Here is a 20,153-nt window from a genome sequence, read left to right as displayed (position 1 = left end):
ATCAGCTCTGTTTTCTGTTCACCATCAGCTCTGTTTTCTGTTCACCATCAGCTCTTTTTCTGTTCACCATCAGCTCTGTTCACCATCAGCTCTGTTTTCTGTTCACCATCAGCTCTGTTTTCTGTTCACCATCAGCTGTTTCTGTTCTCCATCAGCTCTGTTTTCTGTTCACCATCAGCACTGTTTCTGTTCACCATCAGCACTGTTTTCTGTTCACCATCAGCTCTGTTTCTGTTCACCATCAGCTCTGTTTTCTGTTCACCATCAGCTGTTTCTGTTCTCCATCAGCACTGTTTCTGTTCACCATCAGCTGTTTCTGTTCACCATCAGCTCTGTTTCTGTTCACCATCAGCTCTTTTTCTGTTCTCCATCAGCTGTTTTCTGTTCACCATCAGCTCTGTTTTCTGTTCCCCATCAGCTCTGTTTTCTGTTCACCATCAGCTCTGTTTTCTGTTCACCATCAGCTCTGTTTTCTGTTCAGCATCAGCTCTGTTTCTGTTCACCATCAGCTCTGTTTTCTGTTCAGCATCAGCTCTGTTTCTGTTCACCATCAGCTCTGTTTTCTGTTCAGCATCAGCTCTGTTTCTGTTCACCATCAGCTCTGTTTTCTGTTCACCATCAGCTGTTTCTGTTCACCATCAGCTCTGTTTTCTGTTCACCATCAGCTCTGTTTTCTGTTCACCATCAGCTCTGTTTCTGTTCAGTTTTCTGTGTTGGTTAATTGTTTGTAGTATTCTTTATTTTGTACTTGTTATTCATTTTTTGTGTTATTTTTTTTCCTTTGTTGCACTTTGAGATTCTTCGGAATGAAAAGTGTGTTATAAATAAAGTATTATTATTATTATTATTATTATTATTATTATTATTATTATTATTATTATTATTATTATTATTATTATGTTGAACGTTGTGGATTCGGACAATTGTTTTGAAATACCGCTCGGTGTGAATTGCGCTCAAAAAACGTTCATCTTCTCTGACCAGCTAAACAGCTGACATAAATCATACTTTAAATTAACAGGAAACTAATTCTATCCCGTTATGAAGTGTTTTCTGTATGACAAACCTTCCGTGATGTTCTAACAGCCGGGATTCACAAAAAACGGGTCTGCTAATTTCCGATTCATGACCAAATGACTAATTTGAACTGAATCATTTTAAAGACAGTAAAAAGAACTGATCTGTTCAACTCTGAACTGAACGAATCAGTTTAATAATTTACTCAAAACACCTCAGAAATGACAACACAAGTTATTTAGATTTGGGCATACAAGGAATGCACAGATCAGCTCTAACGTCACTGTATCCACTGTTAAAAACAAACTATCCACCCGCACCCGATCGTCACAAATTTAAATCCGAAGTTAAGCCCGATGTTATCGTCAAATATTAGCTACACTGAAGTAGGTTGCTTTAAAAAAAACGTATTTGGCGAAATTACATTTCTTAACCTAAACCCAGGTTTGACAATACACACGGAGCAGTAGCAGCCGCTGGAACGCGAGAGATGAGTTTGTATTCAATTTAAACAAAGTACACGCACATACAGATGTACATTTTGAGCTAATCATTCATCATTGTAACATAGCTTGTTTTTATTAAAGGTGCCTTAGAATGAAAAATTTAAATAACCTTGCCATAGTTAAATAAAAAGACATGGACAGTACATGGACATCACATAATGTGAGTCTCAAACACCATTGCCTCCTCCTTCATATGTAGGGCCGGGTCGATATGGAGCAAAAAATATATCTCGATATATTTTGCTATATCTCGATATACGATATATATCTCGACATCTTTACAGGAAAAATAACCCCCTAAAAACTACAACAAAAACAAATATGCCAAAATACCACAAATTCTTTTTTTTTATTGAAGTGCAAAGAATTAGTCAGTTCATGTAGGAACAAAGTGCTTTTGCGACATTTAAAAAAAAAAAACTCTCTGATTACACAAATAATAATTTAACTGTAAAAGAAAATTAATAATACATATAGTAGGGGTGTAACGATTCGTTTTAACAACGATTCGATTCGCATCACGATTTGAGGTTGTCGATACGATTCAAGGACGATATTGGTTAATTTAGAACGATACGATCCGAAACGATTCAGTGACTTGAAATCGATTCAGTAACTTTTTAGCCAAAAATTTCAATCAGTGTGACTGAAATAAATACGTGCAGATGAAGTTTCCTAGATTGCTGTTGTTTCTTTTAAGGGAATCAGATATCAATGAATTATGGATATAAACAAACAAGTAAAGAATTAGTGGCAATTGTGTTCACATTTTATTTAAATAAAGTGCAACCAACAGTTTAAGTTGAATGAACAGGAAGTTAACCTTTTCTGCTCTCATTTTCAATAAAAGTACAAGTGCAACCAACCAACCAACATACTACTACTGCTACTTCTGCTTGTTTTTCAAAATAAAAATATTACAATATTAATATCAAAAATAAAGTGCAACTAACATCTCTTCATGTTTAAATAACTGTGGGTTTACCTGCTACTTTTGCTGTTGTTTTTCAACATAAAAATAATAAAAATATAATATTAATATCAAAAATAAAGTGCTACCAACCTCTCTTCAGGTTGAATGAGCAGTGGCTGAACCTGCTACTACTATAAACAGGGAGAGACTCCTTTAGAACATCTCCGTCTTTACAAAAGTGCCAAAGTGTTTCCACCATAGACCATAAAAAAATACGTTTCCACAAACTGCACCGCAATAGTGGCCTGATAGTTTCTCGCTCGTTGGCTTCTGCTCTGTCATCCGCTGTCATGACAAATCCTGTCCGCGCTGTTATGTTTTCTCTGCGCTGCTGCTGCCGCTTGCGGCTGACGTCACGTATAGACTGACTGAATAATGTTTAACGCCTTTATCATTAAAAGTGCTAAGAAAAAACATCCATATAAAGTCTGACGTGCTAAAATCAAATGCGCTATTTCCTATTATCGATACAATCGATCGATTACCTTTTAAAACGATATTAGATCGATATATGTCGTCTGGAAGGCCAACTTGCCGAGCACAGATCGATGTAGTTGGATCATTGGAATATAAATCGATACATCGATGTAGTAGATGAATCGTTACACCCCTAACATATAGCCTTTTCATTAATTTCATGCTTTCAAAAGATGAATCAAAGACTCCTTTTTTACACTTAAAGTAAACAGTAAGCATTCTGCAGAAAGATGGGGGCATGCCGCATGACTGAGATATAAATAAACTGATTTTGTCATAACACCACTACCATAGTACCAAAATTCAAAAAGTAGATGTCGCACTCTTTACTGAGCGCCTCATCATGCGGATCATGTAGCCTACACATGAGCCGATATTCACTTCTTTTCCAGTTACAGAACGAAATATGAATGTCAGAAGGTAGACTATATGATAGGTTTAGGCTACAGCACAACTTACAGAAGAGCACTGTATCTCATAGGACACCCGGGATGTCTCGTATTTCCCTCTTGGTTAAAACATGAATAGACCTAATCATCATAATCCCGTGATAAAGCTGACAAAATAATAATAATAATGATATTGCAATAATTTTTTACGTTTTCAAATGATATGCGATCCTTTTGACATTTTAACCGAAAACCATGCGGTCAGTTAGACACATATCATAAACTGACATGATTGCGACCGCGTCTCGCACCAGTAGGCCTAGTGTCAATCACTTGACTTTGGGTGAAACTTGCGATTTGAACTATGATGAACATTAATATTTCTTTATGAATTTTAGCAAGCAGTTGTGTTAGAAGGAAAATCATGGTCTCTAAACTGAGTCTTGAACAACACACGCGCTTGTCAGCAGGGGCGTGGGACTGGGGGGATAAAGGGTACTGAGTAACCAGGGCCCGAGGCAGGGGGGGGGGCCTTAGAAGTCAGTTTTCTATACATACACATACATGGTACGGGGGCCCAGCAAGATGGTTTGTACCCAGGGCCCAAAATTTGGTGCTACGCCCCTGCTTGTCAGCATAACTACTCCTCACCTGGTTGCGAAAGCTGCCGTGTTCAATGAGCAATGAGGCGACACGCGAGGGGAGGGGGAACAAAAGCAATGAGGCGGGAGGCGCGCGAGCACAGCACAGAGAAGGCAAACAAGCAAAGTGGCGGAATCTGAATTTAATATATATATACAACATATCCATATATATGATGTGTCCAAATCCATATCGAGTATTTTATATATCGAGATATCGCCCACCCCTATTCATATGTAAATCTTGTTTGTGAAAAACACCACGGAAAAACCCAACACAAAAACACAATCGCTGGGATCATTAATATGTACGCCTCCAACATTTGCATGTCAGCCCATGTTCATTGTCAGGTGGAACTGGGCAACCGAATCATCAGTTCAGCAGGTAAACAAGCTTCACTTTTTTCAATACCATATGCAACCGACTAGCAGCACAAGCTAACATATATTACGTGGTAGTCAATGTTATGGGGATGCATTCGGTTTAAGTAGTGAAATTACACTTATCTGTCAAGTATTTTCCAGAGCATGATTGTCCCCCCTCGGTTTGGCTGGAGGTATACTCGGAAACTACAATTCATGTTTGTCAGCAGGGCTTGACATTAACTTTTTTGCTCACCAGCCACTGTGGCTAGTGGTTTTCCAAAGTTACTAGCCACTCAGCATTTTCACTGGCCACAATTTTGCGGTTTGGAAATTACATTTTATATGATTAAAGTTGACTTTGGCATGCTTAAATTAGTTGATTTTGAGTCATTTTACTTGATTTGGAAGATTTAAAACCCTTTCAAACTTTCACATGCAGAGTGACCACCCAAATCAAGACTACATTGTATATCAGCTGGGATGTGCAGGTGGGCAAGGGCTGGACAATTACAGCAAATTACACGTGTGCACGTGTATTTAATTATTCAGGCACAAGGAGCAGTGTTGGGCAAGCTACTTGGAAAATGTAGTGAGCTAAGATACCAGTTACTCTACATTAAATTAAGCTTCACTACCCTGAAGCTGCGGGTAGCTAGGAAATGTAGCAAGCTAAGCTACAGCAACTTGGCAAAAGTAGTTCACTACATCTGAGCTATTTTTTATTTATTTAATTTTACATTGAACCAACTTCATTCCAATCAATACTATCTCTGTGATCAACATAATTCAAGCAGATAGACATGCATACTTTTTCAGTTATTCAAAAATTGTCCGAAATCAATTTGGCAACAAAAACATGTGATCCATAATATTAACAAAACCAGGTGTCAAAAGTGTGTGTATGTTCCTCTGTATGTGTATGATATGTATACACACCTGTGTTTGCATGTTTATGCTCAATTTAGACTTGGGCACTTTTGCAGGAAACTGTAAGTTAATTTACAATTCAACTCAGCTCAAAGTACAGTAGCAAAACAATTAAGACCTGCTGCAAGCAGTACCAACATGGCAAAAAACAAAACAAAACGTGCCTATATCTGTGTGTGCTCCCTTGTTTATATTTCATTGGGATTACCTACATTGTGGGGACCAGCCAGCGGTTCCCACTTTTCAAAAGGCTTATAAATCATACTGGATGAGTTTTTTTGAGAGACTAAAAATGCAGAATGTTTCCTGTGATGGGTAGGTTTAGGGGCATGGGCAGGGGGATATAAAATCCGGTTTGCACACTATAAAAACCATCTATGGAGAGTCCCCACAAAGATAGTGAACCAGGCGTGTGTGTGTGTGTGTGTGTGTGTGTGTGTGTGTGTGTGTGTGTGTGTGTGTGTGTGTGTGTGTGTGTGTGTGTGTGTGTGTGTGTGTGTGTGTGTGTGTGAAAAAAAGTTTCATTCATTCATGACCAGGCTGGACCCCGATGCTTTTAATAAGAGGATTTTATTCAACAGACACAATAGATTATTTTAAAACTTTGCACTGAAGACGATTTCTCTTTTGTCATCGCGCGGATGACCCGCGTGCAACAGCGAACTGAGTGCTCGGAAACAAACGTCAACTAGTTAGTGCGCGTATACAGTGCACGCGCCGAACCCGTCTTTCCGCGCTCACTGCCAAAGGAGTCCTTTGGAAGGCTCACGCGAATCTGTGCGCGTCTGCGCGAAACAGAAAGGAACATAGAATGTGAAGTATATCGGCGACTTGGCAGGTGTGTTTCCAATTTGAGCTTGATCTTCAGAAATGCTTGGGAAAGTGCAAATGAAAAATGTAGTTAAACTAGTAGCGTCACTACTTGTAGCAACACTGAAAAACTGATAGCACGCTTCTGTTGTGTGTCATTCAGCGCGATTCCGCCTATCCCAACTTCATTTACTGCAAGTTGATCGATAAAGAATTGTAATAAAATTTTAATTTTGTGATACGACGGTCTTGGCATTTCATTTGGCTGTAGGCTGAAATTATATTTAACCCGCCTAAGTGGCTAGTGGGAGTGGCCAGGGGCGGAGCCAGACAATGTAAACATTCGGGGCTTAGCCCAAACCTAGGGGGGTCCGGGGGTATACTCCCCCGGGGAGATTTTTTTCCATTTACATCAGCTAAATGCACTATTTTTCAGGCTGTTTGAGATAATAGAATGCCTAAAAATCTATATACTATCTGGGAAAATAAGTTAGTAAAAAAATTCACCCAGTAGAGCCTACAATGTGTTTGGTATTGAACTGTTCTCCAGCTGTAGTGAATCCAAAACACACCAAACATGTTAAGGATGACTCATTTTAACCCCTGGCACATAAAAAAGGCAACCATTATCTGACTATTTTTAAGTTAGCCTGCATAGGTGAGATTGAAATTTGGTGTAAACATCGTTATTAATCTTTAGAGTTCAGTTTGGTTTACTTTGTGCTTAGCTGACAGATTTGCTACATCAGAATCCATGACCAATCAGATGTTGTTTTCGGCTGCAAACTTTCGCGGTTGGTTAGTTCTACAAAGGAAATGCCCATATTTGGATTAGACAGTGTTGTGTGTGAGACTGAGAGCTTTATAATAATACCAGGCATGACATGTTTCTGTGAATGGAGACGGCACGGGAGCTCGCGTTAGAGTAACTTTGGATGATTTCAGGTAGAAATCTAAAGGCGCACGGTGACAAAATATAATGAAATAACACCCTTAAATGTGTAATGTTGCCCTTTTTTATTGTGACATGAAAGCTTACATGTTAAGGGAGTAAACTGGCCCAAAATCTCAAAATTGACTTTGTTTTCACCTGTCGTGTCTCGCCTTAATAAGTAACACCTAGCTAGCCAGCAGTACAGTCATGTAACTCAAGTGTTACAACAGCGGATTCACAAACCTGTAACACTTTCGTCTGATGCAGAATCTCTCTCTGGCCGGTGAGGTTTAGTGTTCCTTTTAAAAAAAAATGTGTAGTGTCCATGTTCACTACGACGCCGGTGAAATACAAAAGCCCGCCAATCCCTGATGACAACGACGAAGAAGAAGATGTATATTCTTCTTCGTTAGTTTTTATTGGCAGTTGGCATTGGCAAACAATCTGGGGATTTTGCGACAGTCTATGTGTGCGACGCATTGCCGACCGCCACACACGGTAAAGGAGCCTTTTGTTTCATTTTTTGCCGCTCCAGTCTGAAAGACTGAGAGGAAATGAAACAAAAAGATTTTTTTTTTTTTATTATTATGATTTTTTTTACTAAAAGATTCAGGGCTTTTGACAAAACATTCGGGGCTTAAGCCCCATTAGCCACCCCCCCGCTCCGCCCCTGGGAGTGGCTGCCGTACCCGCCACAGCTGAAATCTACCCGCATTTGGCGGGTGTTAATGTCAAGCCCTGTTTGTCAGTAAGGTGAGAACCATGACCGTTATGAACCTAAATATATACTTGATTCATACTTGAAAAAGTGTATCCAAGTAGTAATAATTTGGTGTTTGCTTTCTTCCGTGCTGTCTAGTGTGAGTACACCGCCGCCATGGTTGCAATACTTTTACAATACCAATACCATTGCACTTTGCTGACTCGGCATGTGGTGGTGGACAGCCAGTCACCGGTGCTTTAGGTCCTTACATGCAAGTAAGCTACAGGCTCACACAGACACAGCCGCTTGGCTTTTGGAACTGAAATTTGGCACAGAAAGATAAATAATTTTTTATTCGATACCATAAAAGTATCGCTGTTCAGTGCCCAGCCCTAGACCTACTGCTTATTATATACCTGCGCTGCGTGGCAGAGCAGCGGCGGCAATAATTGCATGTCAATGTGCATTGGCTCGTTTAGTTACATTCAAAGTAGATTGGCCTCTCTAATAAGATTCCTATACACCAGTCATCATTGTGGTGTCGAGAGTAACCGACTAAATGGGAACTCTGGGATCAAACAAAATTCTGAGATTCCCCCCTCTTAACACAACTTTGTGGTGGAATTCATATTGTCATACAGGAGGATTTGAACGACTTCTTTATTTTTTATTTTTTAAAGTCGACATTTATGTGATGACAGTCGAGTCGACGTAGACGCAGAAGTTGCTGATGACATCATTAATGATCAAATAAGCCTGAACCTCGAGCTGAGACTTGAACACAGGTTTTCTTGTGCACAGGACAGGTATGGCATATGACACAGCGCTGCTCATAAGGTTATTGCTCCTACATATCAGCTTTTGTTTATCAGTTCTTTTGTCTTTGGGTCATTATTTTTCTCACAGATTTCTGTCAGTTCTGAATAAGGTGCAATGTTCATGGCGCACACTCTTCAGTAGTGAAGGCGTCCACTGCATATCAAGTCACATAAGGACGCACACTCAAAAGTAATCGGGTCAGGTCGTTTACATGGTGAATTTTTCAGTTTGATCGGTTTATGAAAAGGTTTATCCCGCACCTCTCAAACCAATTACAATTTCATTCGTTTTGGGCATTTTTATTCTGACTGAGGTGTTTATATGGTGCATTTTCATTTGGATTGAACTTTTAAACCGATTACAGTGCTCCATGAAAACCCACCTATTATTTGGGAAGCACAGACATTCTGAAAGCCGTCGGCATAATGTGCCATTTTAATCTAGATTAATTTCAAAATTAATCTAGATTAAAAACATTTATCTATGCCCACCTCTAGAGTAAACAGTAAACACAAACTTATTGTTGCCCATTATGTCAGTGAAAGACATATTGCATCATCCACCACACAATGGGATGCAAGGCTATGAAGCAAGGGTTTCAATTTCAAAAACACATACAAAAAAAAATGTATATTACTGTTTCCACTATGGTTAGTCTGTTGCCCCACGACCTGGCCCCGGATAAGTGGAAGATGATGGATGGATGTTTCCACTATGCAAATTATATATTTCCTTAAGGTGTTCAGCAGGGTTTGAAACGGATTTCCTCTTTCTAACAATATCAAGTAAGGGTGAGCTGGGCACAACCTAACGCAGGATTAAAACACACATGGTTTAAAACTTTCCACACATGCCAGCATGACGAAACTTTTGTAATTACTAGTTGCCATATCAACACTGTATATACACAGAAAAAAAGCGCCAACATTTTAAAAAATCCTTGGAGGTTATCGCTAAACATTTATTGAACCATAGCAAAAGTAAATTTATTGAGTAAATTTTTCCTCTCAGTTTTTTGTATATTTAAAATGAGACAAATCTGATATTATTTTAATCTTATATCTGTTATTTAAGGGGGGGGGGGGGGGGTGCTGTTTCATGCATACTGAGCTTTTTACACTGTTAAGACTTGGATTCCCATCCTAAACATAGACAAAGTTTCAAAAACTAATGTTGGACGTTTGACGGAGTATTTCTGTGTCACATATACTCCTTCCGGTTTCTCACAAGTTTCGGAGAGTTTTTTTCGAGTATGGGTCGGCTTGACGTTAATAAGAGTGGAAGGTCCTTGTATGGGCCGTACGGGCTCTTCTCCCGGAAGGGTGCGCGCGCGCGTAACTAGAGGGAGAGAGAGGAAATGCACGCCGTAAACAGTCTCTCAGGTGCAGATCCAGTCGTCCGTGAACACTTATGTGGCGCGGCGCGCTCCACTTTATTCCTACGGGTGACGTCGAGCGACTTCAACGCTTCAGCACAGCATTCCGGGAAGGCAGCGCTGCATTTTAAACGATTTGAACGCAGAAATGACGGGAAGCTTCACAACATCGCTTCAGTTGCGTCGCAAAGTGGATTTCCACGCCACTGCTGTCACAGGACTTCACCAAATCATACCAAAGAAGTGTGTTTTTGACGGAGCGGTCCCAGCGATAAAGGTTCGGTCCTGCTTTGGAAGCAGCCGGTGAGTAAAACTGCTTCAAATGTCTCTGCTGTTGGCTATCGTTGCGTGAGTAAACATCAGTAAACGACACGATCGCGTGCTTCGTCATTCAAATGCGCAACGGTTACTCCATTGTTGTTCTATGTATAACGTTACACTAGTCTGACGTGCAAAACCGTTTTGCTTGCTACTGCTAAGGTTTAGTCGCATACAATTGTCCATAAACCGAATCATGTCCTCCTAAATTGCGAGTAAAGACACACAAATGTTGACAGGCCACTAAATACAGTACATACCACAGAAACAGACGTCCTGCTGTTGCTGTTTCTCCTGTTCAATTTATTTCAGCCTCAGATTTGATTATGGATCAAATATCTATTAGCTGAGATAGCCATGGGTTTCTCCACGCTTGAGGACATCACCGCTTTGTTCGCGATCGTCATTCTTAAGCTCCGCCCACTCGATACGCCTCCAGGCGCACGTTTTTTTCCGGAAAGACTCAGTACAGCCTATATTTCTTTAATAAATATAATAAAACTAAAGACTTTTCAGAGATATGAAGGATGCAATACTACTCTATAGGTACTCAAGGTTGACATGAGATTGACTGAAACTGAGTGTTTCAGTTTAACAGCTAAGATAGTTATTTAATGCTAATCTAACCAGCAGAAGACACAAGCCGGGTTTAAATCCCAGTTGCGCAGGTGGAGTGCCTTGCAACACTGGGTTACAATGAGCCCTTATTAGAATTATGCTAGTCTATTTTCAGGGTATTCTCACAAAAATGCGTATATAAATAGTACGAGTGGCAATGTCGTGGAATGTATACGCCAAAACTCATTTTGGCGTGTCTATGGCACGCTGTTTTTCGCGTGCATATGATACGCATTTTATGGCGTATTATACATATGAACCCCCCACCCCACCACCCTAAACCTACCCAAGCGCGTGTCATATATACGCCCCACTACCCTAAACCTACCCAAGCGCGTGTTATATATACGCCCCACTACCCTAAACCTACCCAAGCTCGTGTCATATATACGCCCCACTACCCTAAACCTACCCAAGCTCGTGTCATATATACGCCCCACTACCCTAAACCTACCCAAGCTCGTGTCATATATACGCCCCACTACCTAAAATGAGTTTTGGCGTATACATTCCACGACATTGCACACTTGTACTATTTATACACATTTATGTGTGATCAGGTTGCTTTTTTATACTTTTATGAATTCCATTGAGAAACCATGAGAAAAAGGTGAATAAAGACTCAATGTTTAAAAATTATTCATTATAATTATGTTTTGAACTATACAGTACAACTGTATTAAGTGATATGTTTGTTGTCAAACTCTAAAATTAGTTTACCTTTAATTATACATTTATAAATTCTGATTATATATATATATATATATATATATATATATATATATATATATATATATATATATATATATATATATATATATATAAAACATTATTTTACATGGAAAAGTAAATAATTGTATTTTATTGACAAAATATTTTAGTTTGTCTTTTTTCTGTTAGATCAGATAACATTTTAAGATGTCCTATGGTCATGTTACAATGTACTACTTCCATTGTGTTGTCACATTTCACTTCTATTCTTTCAGGTACTGTATAAATAAAACAAAACACCATAGTTGAATTAGACATGTGAAATTAATGTGGGAAAAAATACATACTCTGAACTCTGAAGTGAATTTACACAAACTGAGAAACTCAAAAAGTATTGTGCCATGCTCTCCTACTTGACACGCTACTTCAAGCTTTCCCTGACCAGCATGAAAAAAGTCAGCCTCAATTGCAACCTTTAGACACTTTGTATCACATTTCAATACAATCTGCACCGAATTTCAAGAAAAGTCGTCAGCATTTTCTTTTCAAAAGATCTCACTCTGAGGTATAATTGTGTTTTAAAATGAAACCTAAGTCTGGGCAAAAACTTTAATTGTATTTCTGACACTCAAAACATCTTTTGCTATGAGTCAAAACTGAAACTTCAGTTTAGTATGCTTAAGAAATCAAACAAATTTTGGCATTTCGCTGGTCTATGCGGTGTTTGTAGCCCAAATATTGTCATGACAATACTGCAGCAAAGAATTTATAACAAAATATTTGTATTGGCATTTTGTCATATATGACTCTAGGAACAAATGTCTGCATGATTATAAAAGCATCGGCTTGGGTTTAATAGCAACTAATCTCTGTCTGCAATGTTTTAAAGTAATTGCCTCTGATAGTCAAGCAGACACTATTTGTTTTTTCATGTGTTTGACTCATCAAGTCACAAACTCCCCAAGTTTTTTTCATTCAGACACAGACTCAGACAAAGGCTCATGAATCACTAAGTGATGTATGTACGTGTATATGTTTTAACCATAGTGGTTAGCTGTACAGTACTCTTTTGACAAATGTAATCTTTAAGCAGTAATATAAGGTGAAGAGTCACAAATAATAAAATGTTTCTAAAATATACCAAAAAATAAAAATGTAAAATAATAATATGAATATGTCACTGACATGCTGTAAGATCAACAGTTTAAGAGTTTTAAAGGCCTCAGTAGGTGTGAAAACCACCCTGAGACATGAAAAACATCATCGGGAAATGCATATATGCAGTGCCCTTGACGTGAGACGTTATTGCTTACACATTTTAAAAATATGTGCTTTTGAGTTGCCGCTTCGGTTGTGCAGAAGTGTCAGGTATCACATGTTTCTGGAACGGGGGTCAATATGAAGAAAGCAGAAACTGACGCCATTTATTTCAGTTTCCTGTTTATCACACCCTTGTCACAGAAAGTAGGGCTAACTAGTGAAACGAACATTTCACCTTTAAAAATGTGACTATTAGACCTAAACATTTTTATTAAATTTCGGTTTGTTTTGATGCTTTGTGATTTTACAATAAATATAGAAAATCTCCAAAGTTAGAATACAGTGATTTTTCAGTGCACACATATTTTAGAGACTTTCGTGCCCTTGTGCCTAAACACTTATATTGAGCATAATAGGGTCACAGTTCTCTGTGGATCTTCGTTGTTTTGGAAATGTTCTGTCTAACCACATGAACAAAACAGACTGATGGTTCAGATCTAGGAACTCACAGGAATAAATGTATCATTGCTTTATATGCTCTATCTGTGCAGTCCGTACATAACATGGAGCAAAGGTTTCAAAAGTTTGATTGCACGCACTAGAGTGTTTAGCAGAAAATGAAAAGATTTCTCAAAAGCCACATCCTCTCAAAAGTTAGGATGGTTGGTGACAGCAGTAACCAGTAGCCAGAAATAACCTTTCAATCTCCTTTTATTAAAAGTAGAAAGGCTCTGAAAGTATTTTAAATTACCATTCACCATGAATTAAAAATACATTATAAAACATTTTTGTGGGTGTCTTTGTCCTCAATCTCATATGGAATACACATCCTTAATGCTAAGCAATACACAAGACATAAACAGTGTTTCATTTGATAAAGTTGTGAAGAAGAAAATCATGGAATGAAACCTGCATTTTCAACCTTTACCAGGGCTCGACATCAAAGCTTGTCCGGGACAAGTGGATTTTTTGAAGGGACAAGTGAAAAAGAATTTTACTTGCCCGACGGACAAGAGCCTGATTAAAACAAAAAAATAACTACCGAATCACCAAAATGCAAGAATTTAGTGTAAGTGGCGATTGATAGTGGATGATAATATATGATGAACTGAAGATAACAAGGTCGCGCTGTTGACACTCGTGCAGCCTCTCGAGGAGAAATTACAACACTAGAGCGTTTTAGCCCTTTCCTGAATACCATCACGACTGAAAATGACACTGATTTCATATGACAGCTCCATAAACAATTAATTAACATTCACTTACATTTACATTCACTTAAAGTCACTTACATTTTAGATGCAATATTAAGTGCTTTTGTTCGAATTCAGCAGCGAAAATCGTTCACACACAGCAGAACCGTAACGCGTCTCACAGCAACAAGTGTGTTACTGAACGATTCAGTGTTTGAATGAATTGTTTGAATGAACGACTCAATGACTCACTCATTAAGACGGCCACCTGCTGCCACCTACTGGAGATTTAATTTCATGTTTAAACATACTTTTTAACATTTCTTATGTGTCTATTCAAAACTACAAATCTCAAAACATTATTAAATGTAGTTGTAATTTTTCAGTGTAAATTATTTAATTTTATTGTTAACCACCCTTATAGTGTCTTAATTTAATTTAATGTATTGATCAAATTTAACAATATAAAATTAAAGCTGAAGCATAGCCTATATTTAATACGATTACGGGAAAATGCCCTTTATAAAAGGTAAAAATATCACAAATTTGAAATGATTCAATAAAAAAATAAAAAATAAAATTTCACAAATATGCAGATTTAAATATGTCAAAGCTGACTGAACATTGGTGAGAGAATAGTGCTTCGGAATAAATTATAGTTACAACACACACGCACAATTAAAAAAATATCGAACTTTTTTCCGGACAAGCACATTTTTTACTCGGACAAGTGAATGAGCGATTTACTTGTACGAAGGACATGCACATGCTTTACGCAATATGTTACTGCTTGTCATATCCAGCTACTGTAGTTTAGTACAACCACATCGTAGGGATTAGTGTTCTTCAAGTCATCAAAATCTTGTTTTAAGTGGCTATGACGTTTGCCTACAGGTGCATAGGATGTTTCAAAAGCTTGCAGATGTATGTTTTAACTTCTAACAATAGAACTGCATACTTTCACAACTGCTGTCACACCCAATAATGCTGCAAACCACATGATAAAGAATCAAAATAACACATTACATTTAAACTGATGGAAAAATGCATGAAACGCAGGAAAAATCCACAAATTTTATCCACAAAAATGTTACCCTTCCAATTCACATATAAAACGATATACTAAATGAAGCCGGATTCTTTCCTGCTCATTAATACATGCACTTAAAAAAAATAAAATAAAATAAAATAAAATAACAAATAATTGTAATTATAATATACATACACACACAATCTTCACAATTTTAGTAACCAAAATAAAACATTTTTCATCATTTCATCATTTTAATAAACTGATGGAAAAATGTATCCTAAACTGATGGGAAAATGCATTAAACTGTGAAAAAATCTTCACAATTTTAGTAACCAAATTAACTTATTAACGTACAAGTTATTAAGTCTTGATGAGTTGTTTCTAAAAGCACAGTTAAACACATGTAGGGTGCTCATTAACATGTGACTGTGAGAGGTCAAACGAGAACTACTGAGAAAAAAAAAGTGGGCAGATCTTAATCAGCAATACAGGAAATAGGTTGTCATAGTTACAAGAGAAGGCTGGAAACAGTATTTCATCGGGGTGTGCTAGAAACCGTGGTTAATGCTGGACCAGGAGGTGCCACTTCTGACACTGCCATGATCAGACCACTTGAGAAAACAAACACACAAACACTGGGGAAAAAGAAAGTGTTGGTAAGTACATACATATGCTTTTATAATAATCTTTGTGAAGTATTCTGTGTGTGTGTGTGTGTGTGTGTGTGTGTGTGTGTGTGTGTGTGTGTAATAATTTATAATAATTATAATATATAATTCAGCTTGCACAACTTAAGTAAAAACATAAATGTGATACACGATCATATTTGGAAATATCCATGCGGTGTTGCCTCATGCATGCGAGTACTGAGTGTATTGGCACATGGATGAAAAAAAATCATACTTCTGACTCATTAACTAGTTGTTAGCAAGTTGTAAATCGTAAGGTTGCCATTATACAGTGAAAAGAAGTATTACAACATGCTAAAACAAATTCTATATTATTTTTAAAGCAAACATTTGATTTACTATTAAAATGTTGATTTAGTTTTGTTCCTCTCAATCTCTTTCAAAAAGCACCTATTGGATTTGCAGAAGTATACTAGCCATTACACAATAGCCATCACCCATCACAGAGAATTGTTTTCTACCCAGACATGTTTTTCTTGCAGTCAAGGTCTTTGTGAGGTGTTGAATTCGGGCAGATGTAGGAGTGACAGGAAACACCTTTTACTGCTCCAATGGAGCACGGCGCTCGTCTGGACCTCTATTCTTCACATTAGAAATGATGATTGACATAAAACTTCCTTACCATTCAAAGCGGTATCACAAACTTCCGTACACACGCGTAAAAATAAATTGACTCGTTCATAAAAACATCATCGTAATGAGCGAGCGAGTGCTTTAAAACCGCAGCTGGATTGTGTTTCCTTTGACTGCCCTGTATGCCCGTTACAAAAAATGAGCTTAAATGTTGCACTTCCTTAGTGAAACAACACCATGCTACCTGATACAAGCATTGGTTGTGTTCTCTCACTTCTGTAGTAAATGTATCTGTTTTCCCTTCTTCAGATTTCATAACTGACCATATGGAGATGGTAGCATCTACAAACTCAACTCAAAATGACTCGGACAACTGTACCAACCTTTATGACCATCGTGGTTGGGCACAGTATTTCCTGCCAACAATTTATTCTCTGATTTGCATTGTGGGACTGCTGGGCAATGTGTTGGCCTTGCATGTCATTTGGCCTAATTTAAAAAAAATCAACTCCACAACTCTGTACTCAGCCAACCTGGTGTTGTCAGACATCTTGTTTTCACTCGCTCTGCCCTTGCGTGTGGTTTACTATGCTATGGGTTTTCACTGGGCAATGGGGGAGGTTTTGTGCAAGGCTGTGGCGATGCTGTTCTACATCAACATGTACGCTGGCGTCAACTTCATGACTTGTTTGAGCGTGGACCGTTTCATTGCAGTGGTGCTGCCGCTGCGCTTCTCCCGCTTCCGGAAGGTTCAGAAGGTGCGCTACATTTGTGTGGCCGTATGGGCCTTGGTGTTGATGCAGACACTGCCTTTGCTGTCAATGCCCATGACGAACACCGAACAAAGTGGTCACATAACATGTATGGAGTATCCCAACTTCGAGAAAATTGACAACCTGCCTGTCATGCTTATCGGTGCCGTGATACTAGGCTTCGGCATCCCTATGCTCACCATCCTGGTATGCTATTCGGCACTGTGCTTCAAGCTCCGCCTCCTGGCCAAGTCCAATAAACTGACAGAGAAGTCAGGTCGCAGTCGCAAAGTCATCGGCGTGATTTGCACCGTCATTCTTGTGTTTGTGGTTTGCTACAGCCCATATCACATCGACCTCCTGCAGTACATGATCAGAAAGCTGCGGTACAAGCCAGACTGCTCAGAACTGCATGAATTTCAGATCTCCCTTCACATCACCGTCTGTCTGATGAATCTCAATGCATGCCTCGACCCCTTCATCTACTTCTTCGCCTGCAAAGGATACAAGAAGAAGGTACTCAAACTGCTCAGAAAGCAAGTCAGCATGTCCTTCTCGAGCGTGGTCAGGACTTCCCCCGAAGGCTCCTCCAAAGATGTGTTTGCAAACGAAAAAATCCTGATGAGCTCCAGAAGCTATCAGAAAGAGAGGAGCAGTGTGCTTTTGAGTGACGACTAATGATGGCAATGTTTTTGAACCAACAAGAACAAGAAATGCAGTTGAGTGACTGTATGAGACTTAAAGCAACATTAAATTTCTTACCTCTGGATTATTTGACATTTCAAGCTATTGGTAGATAATGTTTTGTAATTTAAAGATTATTGCACATTTGTTCTGACGTTTTTTAATTGATCTTTTGAATAATAAAGAAAAGAGCTGAGCTGACAAACATTCATGCTGTGAAATGATGAGCTACAGCACTCGTCAAGTACCAAGAAACAGTAAACCCAGTTATTCAAATCTGATTCCACAGAATGAGATTCCAGTCACAAATAATCAGATTCAATCACTGATTCATTCTGTGACATTTCATCATTTACAATCGGTCACAGAGTCATTTACTCTTTTTTTCCACTGAAGTCTCTTCTTTTATAGGTATTTTGTGGTTTTGTGATTTTACCTGAGTTGAAAGAGAATCACACAAGCAAGAAGTACTTGTAGTGTGGGCTGAGACAGCACATAGAATTGAAAAACCATAACAAACCTCAACCTCTTCCAAGTAACCACATGAACTTTCCTATACTGATTGTTTCAACATTTAAAGGTCCCATGGCTTTTTTTGTATTATTTTTTTTAATGTTTCCTGAGGTGTTCTTATATTGTAAGTATTATTTTTACATTTAAAAAAGTCATAATTTAGAAATAAAAAGTTTTTTTTTTCTATACTGATATTACCCCTCTGTCTTGAATGCTCTGTTTGAAGGGGAGTGTCTACTGAGACTTCAGTAAAAACACCCAATGTTGTGATTGGCTGACATCTTTGCATTTAAAATGAGATTATGTGGCGGAGTGGTTGAGAGTGCTTTGAGCGTGAGTTTTTGTTTGTATCTAAGGACATCCGTAAAAAATATTCTTGTTTGCAGTAACCCGACCGACTCTGTCAATTTAGAGCCAACTCAATTTTTAGTCCGACCGGCTTGCCAGTTGTAAATTTGTTTCTTTCTTTTTTTACTCCTCAAACAAAAGCAATACAATTATATTAATTATATTTTAGTAATTTTTTTAAAATATATAAATTGCCTAGTCCTAGATACAAACGAAGACTATGTTACTTTCTTTTTAATAAAAACCTGCCACGTTTCCATTACAGATTTGCGAAAAACTTTTGCGATATTTTCTAAATGTTGAAAAAAACTTGGGAAATGACAGCGTTTCCATTAGCCGCAGTTATGCAACTAAAGTGTATTATTTTCCTATTGTGATAAGTCATTCCAAAAGTGATGGCACCTATGTGGTAGCTTTGTCCACTGCACTAGCCATTATTTTTATTGGAGGGAGACGTGTGTGTTATCCAAGCATTAATGGCAAGGAAAGCCCCTTACTTAAGTGGCACGGATATGAGGTGTTTGTGGGTGTTTCTCCCTCAAATCTGCTTTTGTGAATTGGCTGAAAACCCACCTAATGAGAGTGTAAAAACCTTTTTGCTAAAGTTTTTTTCTAGTGTTTGTGAAATTGACCCATTTCCATTGAGCGTATTTTCAATTCGCATTATTGAAATTATTTGAATTTGCGCAATGGAGCTGTCACTTTATGTTCGAAAATCTGGGCCATTGCACAAATTGATTGGACCAACCAACACAAGTTTCGAAAATGAAAATAGGAAAACCCTCAGAGCGCGTCCAGGGTTTTTTTTTTTTTTTTTTTTTTTAGAGCAAACTGCACATTCAGAAACGCATGCATAATAGCAAATAATACTTCTGAAATTATGTTGTCAGTCTTCCCACAGTGCAAGCACAAGCCTGCACTGAAAAGGGCACCTTTTCCAAAAATGCCATAGTTTGGCCATAGCAATGAAATAAAGGGATGTCATGTTAACAGGCTTCCTACACATTCAATGATATATTTGTTTATGGATGTAAACATTACAAATGTGACACGTTTTGTCATGCATGTTCATGTTCAAAGTCTGACATTTTAATTTATTGGTTTTCCTCTGAAAACCCATTTTTATTAAAATCTACTGGAGTCTTTATTTCTTGATTCTACCTTTTTTTTTCTTCAAATGAATGTACCTGAAATTCATGCAATATACATGTTTTTGACAAAGATTTAAATTTGTTTGTGGTCTATATAGCCTGCATCAAAATGAGGTTTGCAATGATGCGCCAGAAGAATTGAACACCCAGTCAGTGACGTCACAATGTCACCATCACCAAAAAAAAAATTGTAAATGTTACTGCAAACCAAAGTATGTTTAAAGATGGCCTGAGAGCGCTGAATAAACACAAGCGAACTTTGCAATGTTATTTCTCTCACAAAATGCTTTCACCAAAACTAACAATTGTAATGGCAAAATAATGAACTCCATCGCATCACTGAATAAGAGACAAACATTAGCCAATTATAATT

General features: G+C 38.1%; 2 protein-coding genes across 2 annotated transcripts in view; one reads left to right on the top strand and one right to left on the bottom strand.

The window, feature by feature from the left end:
- Nucleotides 1-20,153, bottom strand: part of clybl (citrate lyase beta like) — a 185,196-nt gene that overhangs the window by 128,404 nt on the left and 36,639 nt on the right. The gene's annotated exons all lie outside the window — the stretch shown is intronic.
- gpr183a (G protein-coupled receptor 183a) lies at nucleotides 15,588-20,025 on the top strand. The gene is made up of 2 exons (XM_067445051.1): nucleotides 15,588-15,726; nucleotides 16,642-20,025. Exon 2 carries the CDS (start codon nucleotides 16,659-16,661, stop codon nucleotides 17,760-17,762), a length of 1,104 nt encoding a protein of 367 aa, XP_067301152.1. The 5' UTR covers nucleotides 15,588-15,726; nucleotides 16,642-16,658; the 3' UTR covers nucleotides 17,763-20,025.

Source organism: Pseudorasbora parva, chromosome 5 (genome assembly GCF_024679245.1).
Source record: "Pseudorasbora parva isolate DD20220531a chromosome 5, ASM2467924v1, whole genome shotgun sequence".
NCBI lineage: Eukaryota > Metazoa > Chordata > Actinopteri > Cypriniformes > Gobionidae > Pseudorasbora > Pseudorasbora parva.
Note: the sequence above shows the minus strand (reverse complement) of the source record. Positions and strands in the feature narration are given on the sequence as shown.

Bases quoted from the DNA above. Each gene is read 5' to 3' on its own strand.
- gpr183a (XM_067445051.1), top strand. From the start codon at position 16,659: ATGGAGATGGTAGCATCTACAAACTCAACTCAAAATGACTCGGACAAC.